At 35.2% G+C, this 9,260-nt stretch overlaps 1 protein-coding gene across 1 annotated transcript in view; it reads right to left on the bottom strand.

Annotated features, from left to right (window-relative positions):
- Positions 1-1,773: 1,773 nt before the first annotated feature.
- The window catches only part of LOC127433766 (tight junction protein ZO-2-like), a 57,138-nt gene continuing 49,651 nt past the window's right edge, over positions 1,774-9,260 (bottom strand). Inside the window, exons 20-24 of the mRNA XM_051685946.1 lie at positions 7,001-7,222; positions 6,184-6,285; positions 5,290-5,562; positions 3,043-3,125; positions 1,774-2,929 (exon numbers count right to left, since the gene is read on the bottom strand). Of these exons, the coding sequence (XP_051541906.1) occupies positions 2,755-2,929; positions 3,043-3,125; positions 5,290-5,562; positions 6,184-6,285; positions 7,001-7,222 (855 nt within the window). The 3' untranslated portion in view covers positions 1,774-2,754. The remainder of the gene's footprint in view (positions 2,930-3,042; positions 3,126-5,289; positions 5,563-6,183; positions 6,286-7,000; positions 7,223-9,260) is intronic.

The raw sequence follows: 9,260 nt of genomic DNA, 5'->3' as shown, positions 1-9,260 counted from the left end.
CACTTCCTCTCAGGGGAATCCCTGCCGCCATTTTGGAAGTCCGTTCCACTTCATTAAGTGAGCGAGGGAAGTTTCTGTTGACAGACCCTCAACCCCTCGATTTTGACCGAGGGGGCGAGCCTACTCTGATGTACGCTTCAGGCAGCTCCATATCCCACAATGCAACCCGATTGTGACGTGACAGCAGATTGCACTTCATAAACCCCACCCCCACACAACACTAATGTATGATGGAAGTAAAGTTAGGTCAATTAAGCAGTTTAGAAAAGTTATATTGAGATTTAACAGCATAATACTTGTAGCTACCTTAAACTGTTTATCACACAGTTATAGCCTATATGCTCATTGTTATGTTAACATTTTAGTTTGTGTAAATCTTAATGAATCCTTTCTAACAATTCATTCTAATGAAAAAAACAAATTAAACATACGAGATTTATACATAAGCCTCTGAAATCAATCTCCGAAAACATTGTTTTCTCAGGTGCAAAAATCACTAAATAATTCCTCAAACTGACATCAGCCTTCAACATGCTCTAAGTGATCAAGAGTTAAAGGTGCCATGAAATGTGTTCCAGTTAAACCCATTGCACGTCTTCCGCCAGTAGTGGACACTCGCGCAACGTAAGCAGTGACGTACATCTGAGTCCATGAGACGGAGTGAAGTTTGCGAGGGAAGGGGATACAAATTTGAAATGTAACGCAGCCCAAGAAAATAAAAATGTAGGGCGAGGATTTTAGTTCATCCATTGGTTGTTGATTGGATTGTGAAAAGTAGACATTGCATAGCGGAATGGAGGCAGATCTGAATGCGAGTTTGCAGTGGACACACACATCCCTACCACAGTGGTGCTCGAGTCAGAGCTGGATATCGGTGAAATTGAGCAGCGATCTCAACACATTTATGATCAAACTGACAACAAAAAACGCATGAGTACATCGCAGTCTTTGCTTATGAAGAGGCTGTAGCCGTTGAAAATTTGTGATTAAAAGATAACCATATTTTCAGACAACCACTCGTGTGGTGCATCCCAAGATAACTGCATTCAAAAATATAAATAAACTCCAGAGGCACCTGAAGCGTTGTATTGATTAGTGATCACCTCAGCAATTCAGGCATGAAATGTCTCGAACACAACCGCGAATTCGCTGTTATTCCTCCTCATTCGAAATATAAATTCGAGCCAGCTGACCCGAAACAAAAGTTTGGGTTAAGGAACGATAGTTTTGAAGGAGAACAGACAAAAATACACCTTGCCATCTTCACCAACATGCGATTGACGCTTGGTTCAACTCTACTGAAGGTTGTGGTCTTTATAAGAAAGGAGTGGGGTTTAAGCGGACTAAATGATTGGAGAAGTCCTGCATACGTCACCAGAATGAAGTCTGTCATTTCACCGGAAGATCAAGTTATGACATTTTGATTAAAGATTAAGAGGTAAAAAAAAAAAAAAAAATACATATGCATAGATGAATCGTTCATCTATGCATATGTAGATAGGGGTCATTTTCATTTCACACCAACTTTAAAAAAAAATTTTTTTTCTTTTTTAAAGAAACACTTTTAGCAAAAAAATAAAAAAGACATCAGCACATGTAGATTTTTGGCAATTATGTGTGCAAGCGTTGTGTGCATGCCTGTTTACTTTTTGACTCATAAACAGAGAATGATTTAAAATCTTATGCAAATGCAAGTTTTCATTTTGTTTTATTTTTGATTAACCTGATTTTCAATAGTTATACATGTAGGCTAAACACCTTCTATACGTTTTTTCACGCTTTATCATCCACCAGGCAAAAATTTCCGATCACTTATAAAATAGCACACCTCTCCTCAATAAGCCAAAAGATTTGTCCAATATCCTTAATACAAACAATTTTTTGCACCAGTTTAATACCACATATGAGCAGTTGTAATAGTTAGGCATGTACCACTAATGAAAGACAAGCAAATAACCTTATTAAAAGTGTGGTTTATTTATTCATTTTGAAATTTAAAAATACCTTAATTTCCCACAAGTCTGAGTTTTTGTAGTTGTTTGCCCAAAGTATTGATCATAGATACGTACCAATAGTGTGAACATTTCACATTGTGCATTTATAATGTGAATTATATTGTGAATAAATTTAAATTCTTTACAATATAAAGATGTTACACACATTTTATAACATAGTCTGTTTTTTTGTTGTTGTTGTTTTGATCAAAATCATAGTATAGTAATATATGCAGCAACTTAAAGTAGCTTATACCTGTTTGATCAATGGCATTAAGGCACTCAAGCAAATGTTTTAGAAAATAATATTTATACCACTTTTGTTTTATGGCAAATTTCAGTGTGAAGAAAGTGTAACATCAACTCCATCTAGTAGCTTTCACTAGAGACTGCTCCATGACATTGTGGGAAAATAAAATCAACTAAAGACATACAAATAGATCAAGACATGAAATATATACTGATATTTCATAGAAAAACATGGCAGATATAAAACGACATAGACTTTCTTGACATGGCATGTTTATATTGCAAGTAATGCATATGGCAAACAAAAAACTTCAGTTTTGCATCTCGTTTGTCTGTGGTTTCAAGTGACACATTGAAGAGAATCACCCTAAATTACATAACTAACCACTTTAATATTCTTAAAATAATGCCGTAAGAAATACTCTTATACAGATCCAATGCAATCAAGAGATTCAGCTCTGTTATGTTGTCACTGTGTTTGGCCCATGAGTTTTTCCTGGTACATTGGGCATTACAGTTCAGTGTCGTTGTATTTCTGAGGATTGTAGTAGCCTCTGCGGGTTTGATCGGCCAACTGGCGTCGGTATTCTTCCTCGTCATCATCATCATCGGCACGGTAGTGGGAGCGGCTCTCTGAATACGGTGGTTTGGAGGAGGAGCTCAGTGATTCAGAGTTTGAGCTGGAGCTGAAGGGAAGAGAATCATTACTGATGTGGCGTATCATTGAAGAAAACTGCACATTGACATGAAATTGGGAATTATAGAATATGTTGGAATGAGAGCTTCAAAACACACTTACCCGATTGGTTGTGGTCTGTTCTGATTTGGTTTTGGTTTGTGTGGAACTGCGTAAATGTCTGGATGTTTCTGAGATATTTCCAGCTGTCAACCAATAAGACAAGAGGTTTGTCTGAATACAAGTTTCATAAATATAATTACAAATTTTTAAATGTAAATCATATATTTTCGACTATTCTAGTATACGCAATTTTGTTTTATAATAGTAAGATTTATTAATTTATTAGTGGGTAATCTCAAGAAACTATCAAGTCATTATTAGGTCAGACACTTTTTATTTAAAAATGCTTTAGTAATGGTAATAGTCCACTATCATATTTCTTATTTTATTCCACTAGATGGCAGCAAGTACAAGAAATTGTTTTTTTTTTCCTCTATCACCTTCAGTGACAAAATGCTGATCTGAAATGTAGGTGACACTCTAATGCATTTTAGCCCTCACTGATGTGCTGTCCATAGACATTCAGTCTAATTTTCAGTTCATGCACCACCCCAATTATTTCATAGAATATCTCAGCCTCTGAGTGGACTAAAAGCTCAACCTAGGTGTCAGTAGAAAGCGAGATCCTCCCCTTTGAGATGATGTATAACAATGTATCATCAATAGTCGTTAACATATATTTCCGATAATTTGTTTAGCATGCTTTTCCTGCTGGACCGCATATTTTGTTCTGGACATCTAAGATATAACACTAGATTTTTCACACAAGCAAGCTCACAGACAAGTACAAAATGGCTCTTTTTTTTTTTTTTTTTTTTTTTTTTAGAAAACTGCATAAGGTAAGAGCTAATATAAAGTTTTTAGCTATTTGGGGCTTACAGCAGCAGTGATCGACACATAAAAGAGACGTTTGTATTTGATGACTTACAGATATTTCACTTTGTGATTCTTTTGAAAATCTTTAAATCTGTATTACTAGTGCAACAAAAAACATTCGCATTCCTGAGAATGAGAGCTTTCATCTGATATATGACTTTTCCATTTAAGTGCTATTTAAAGACTTTTATATTCATATTAATATTTCTACCACATGACCTCTAGGTGGTGCTGATTTGCGATGCGAAGATATTCAGGCCTTTTTTGTTATTTTAAGTAACATAAATGAAGAAGTGATGGTTATCCATGAAAAGATCAGATTCTAGGCTTTCAAACGTTACCACGTATGCCTGACTTATGTGTTCAGAGCCTTGAACATTTTAAGCGTAAACTTTGTTTCAGGACATAGCGTCCCCTTTTGACCCACCGACTGGTCAGCAGAGCTGAAGTTAAGAAATGCATAATGTATCATGAACTATCAATGAACAATATATTGTTACAGGATTTAATTTTGGTCAATATTAATAATAATTAAAAAAACAAAAACAATTCTTCATAGTTAGTTAATAATGCATTAATTAATGTTAACATATATAACTTTTTATTTAAAACATTTATTCGTACTGGTACATGTTGAAATAAACATTAATCGTACATTAATAAACATTATTAGATTAATAAGTGCTGAAAAAAACATTACTTATTGTTAGTTCATGTAAACTAATATATTTAACTCACATTAACGAATACAACTTTATTGTAAAGTTACCAATAAAATGAAGTGCGTTTTGTTCCATTAAGATTTTTTGCAATGTGACATTACCGTATTTAAATTTATATTTTAACCTCACATTCTCATTATTGTAATTCAGTAATGAAAAGAATTCTGTCCAGATATGCATTTATTCCAGAACAAAAATTGCATTTTTGTTTTAATAAAACAATCATAAATTAAATGTAGTACTGTACTGAATCTAATATATGCAACTGTTGTACTCTACAATAAATACTACCATGATGTCCACTTATGGTTGTATTTTACAATTTCAATAATACATTGCTACTTTTTCACATTGCAGTAACAACATAAGACCTCATTCAATGTGTAAATTGTAAAACCAATCTAAGTTTACATAAGAATGGATTTATGAATAATTTACACAAAGAAAATAAATATGCTAGCCCCAATGAGATGTTTTCAGCAACAGATTAATTAAAATGTGCTTAATTGTCATGAAAATAATGCCATTATACAAAAAACAAACAAACAGATTTTATGAAAAGTATGTAAATAAAAAATTATTTTGATTTTGGGGTAAAATATGATGGGGACATTGCTTGACAGGCTTCATGAGATTCACCCAATCAGAGATTTTAGCTTGGGTAATTAGTATGTGAAAACGTGTATATGCAAGTTTATGAGACACAAACCCGTGCTTGTTCAGCCTCCTGCAGCTCCAGCATCCTTTTGGCTCTGGCCAAGTGGTCCATTTTCTCAAAGGCCTTCACCTTCCCCATGAATGAGCGGTTGGCAGGGTCGTCAGAGGTCGAGTCATCGGCAGGGCCTGACCGCATGTTGAAACTGGGCTTCTGAGCTACCGGCGGTGGAGGAGGTTTATTACTGACGGGCACATCGCTGCTCACTGTACTGCTGGATCGCGAGTCAAAGCCTCTGGAGTCGGTGGCACGTGATGTTGACCTGACCTGTGGTAACAGGAAGGGTTTGAAGTTGCTCATACACTTACATACCCCTTGTTTATAATTTTTTTTGTACTACTATAAGGCTACATGATTAAGACTAATTATAAAGATAAAAAGTAATTGTCAATTATTGTCAATGATTGCAGTTCACTTAAAATAGAATGTACTGCATATTACAATTTTTTTTTTTTTTTTTTTTTTTTTGGGGCAATTGCATGCCATATTCTTTATAAAGCCTACACATCCAAAACAAGCTAAGAACTATTTTATACATCAGTAAATCAAGACAGCACCTATAGTAAATGGTGAAATTGTTCCTGTTATAACTGAATAAATTATACAGCAAAAGCAAGCAAAAGACATGTCTGTGTATGTGGTTATAAAGCTCATTTGCTGCTGTTGCAAAAATAATATGTTGTAAACACATTTATAAATTATACAAATTTGAAAACAGGTGTAGACCTTAATGCATTGCTGTAATTGACACTTTTCATGATTAGTTAAATGTGTTTAAATGCTAAATTTCTTACAGATTCTGCAAGGGCTATGTAACCTTATGAGTACAACTGTAGTTTTGTGTTTGTTATGGGGTCAAAGAATATTTCAGGGAAGAGATGGGCTTACCTTAGGGGGTTCTGGGACAAATGAGGGAGGTGGGCTCGGGTCCCGCAGCACCTCTCTGCTTCCAGATTTCTTTACACGAGCTTGAGGAACAGGCATGGCTCTCTGGGTGGGTGGAAAAAAGTCATAATGTAACAAGACATCTGGGTCATTGACATAATGCTCAAATCTGTTTATTAATAAAAAAAAATAAAAAAATAAAACATTAAAAATGCAATTCATACAGATAGTATTTTTTTGTGGGGCTTCAAAGTCTAAAGTCAAAAATGGATTAACAGTTTTGAGTTTGTTATAAAGAATTAAAAAGCCATTAAAATGCTGAAAATAAACTTTATAAATATCTTATATTTAAAAATCTAGATATACACCTAATTATTCATTTATTTAGCAAATGCATACTTATTTGCCAAACACAAATTTTTTATTAATTTTTTTGATTACAGATTACAGTATGCACTCTATTAATGTTCAACCTGAATGTGTGTTAAAAAAATGCAGTTTCATAAGAGACCTGTAGGGGGAAGTGTGTAAAGCTTAATCCATGATTGCACATGGCAGTGACTGTATTGAAAACCAACTTCTCACTGAGCTCTTATCACAACACAGAAAATCTGAAACTAAAAGTAGAACGCTTTATAGATTTTGATATTCAAATGAGTTATAGTTGTAAAATTCCATTACTAAAATGTTTCCAGGAAGTGTTGGTGAAATGATCAGTAAGTCGGGCAAATAAAATTCAATCTGCCAAATCATAAAATAAAATAGAGGACGTACCTTTAAGGGATGAGACAGGAAATGAAGTGTACACAAATACACTTACCTCCTCACTAACAGGCTCAGATGATCGACTGATTGCTGAAATTGGCTGTGGTTCATCTGTGGACTCGTCAAGCTCATTATCTGTGTAAGCTCCGCCCTCATCGGCCGTGTCCTCATAATCGCTGGTCAGACGGCTGTCCATGCTCAGGTAGTCTGCGCTCATAGCTGACAGGTATGACATACGGTCATCATGGAGATCTGGACCCTCCTCTGATCCATCAAGCTAAAAAATAAATAAATAATATACACAAATAATTTAACTTTAGAGGGTCTGATAATGTGTAATTTTACATACAATAGGACTGGGTAAAAATAGCGATTTTCAGATGCATTGTGATCTTCATTAGAACGATCTCAATATGGATTCTTGAGTCCCAAGATCGATCTTTTGCTCTATGCGCAACCCTCTACTACAATGCGAGTAAATAATTTGCATATGCGACCAAATTCTGCATTTTGCTACTAAAGATTTCTGTGACTGGCCACTGGTAGGTAAACGTTCAGATTTCATTAGCCAGTGGTTGAGTAGTATAGTGGAGAAGTTCATCACGAGATCCTTTCACTGTTGAGAGTAAAAGTTTGGGTTCTTGTTCTGTGTGTCCAAAGACGAGATTCACGTGAGATTTTCATTAAATAATGTCTCTTTTAAAATCCTCTCTGTTCTTTACAGGCAGTTTTTGATCAAAAACAAAAATATAAACATTTATTTCTAATCACACATAGCACAGATGCGCTAAAGAAGCTGTGCACTCTGGTTATGCTTACTCAACCAACAAAACAACACTCCTGTGAGATGCTGCTGCCATTTATATATATATATATATATATATATATATATATATATATATATATATATATATATATATATATATATATATATATATATATATATATATATAAATAAATCAGCAGTTACAGAAATACTCCAACCAGCCCATCTGACACCAACAATCATGCCACAGTTCAAATCACGGAGATCAAATTTTTTCCCCATTCTGATGGTTGATGTGAACTTTAACTGAAGCTCCTGACCCGTATTTGAATGATTTTATGCACTGCAACTCTGCCACACGAATGGCTGATTGGATGGGCACTAAGTTACAGCCATGCATACTAGATATATCGTAAATGGGCACTAAGTTACAATTTACACACTACTAAATATTTGAGCACTGCACCGTTACACTTGGGTGAAACGTAAACTCTACGTATAAACGAAATGATTACGGAAGCCTCTGACAAGGAGTAACGGTTGGAATGAAAATACAAACTGATTAAATTACATCAACATCTAATGTTTTGCATGAGAGAGTTAACATATTTAAGAGGTATATGATAATGCTTACATTTACATTCTTTTACATTTTCTAGAGAACATTATGTAAAAACTGATTACTTAGCGGACACCGATCTCAAGGCTGAACATTCCTGTGAATGTCATCCGGTATCACTGGCATGCCAAGTTTAAACAGAAATTATATAGGATACTACAATGAATAAATGTCATTTTACAGTTCCTGAATATTACCATTTACAGGTTTAAATATGTTATTTATTATACTTAATTTTTGCATATCGTATTACAATGGAAATGTAATTAATTACTAATGCCCTTTTCATGAGACAAAAAAATTAAAGGATTGAACATCAACTGTAACAAGATAACATTCTCCACCATCGAGCCAGTGCGAACCAGGGCTATCAACTTGGTCAGCCGGGGCCTATAGCCTCGGACCTCGAGACCAAACTTGATCTGCATTCCCACCATTGGGGGGAATAATAGCTCCTTAGCACTGCCCTAAAACCTGCCCTTAATACCCTACCCTGGTGCCAATGTCAAACACCCCGCTCATTTTACAAGCAAGAGTTATCAGAGGTATCAGACTCCGGAGACTAGCTAGCCCCCCGAAATGAACATGGATTTGTACTGTGCCCACAGTTTTTGTCATTTAATCAAACCTGTACAATTGTGCGCTGCATACACAACCTGGCAAGTTCGGGGACAATATACTTCATGCCTTCGTTTCGACAGACGACGTTGATCTGACTTTGCACATTTTTATCAGCCCAAATATTTAGAAGAGCTCTGATTTCATCTACTGACCATTACTGATGATTCTCCATTGGTCTGTTGAGGTAAGCTTGTAGCTAGAAAATAAGTATCTTGGTGCTGACTCTCTGACCTCACTCAGTTAAACCCCACCTTTGACAATGACCCAGCCTAAATCCCCAGTTTGCATTCTTTGGCCCAATAGTAATTG

This window comes from Myxocyprinus asiaticus, chromosome 43, assembly GCF_019703515.2.
Source record: "Myxocyprinus asiaticus isolate MX2 ecotype Aquarium Trade chromosome 43, UBuf_Myxa_2, whole genome shotgun sequence".
In the NCBI taxonomy this organism is placed as follows: Eukaryota; Metazoa; Chordata; class Actinopteri; order Cypriniformes; family Catostomidae; genus Myxocyprinus; species Myxocyprinus asiaticus.
This window is presented reverse-complemented; position numbering and strand designations above follow the sequence as displayed.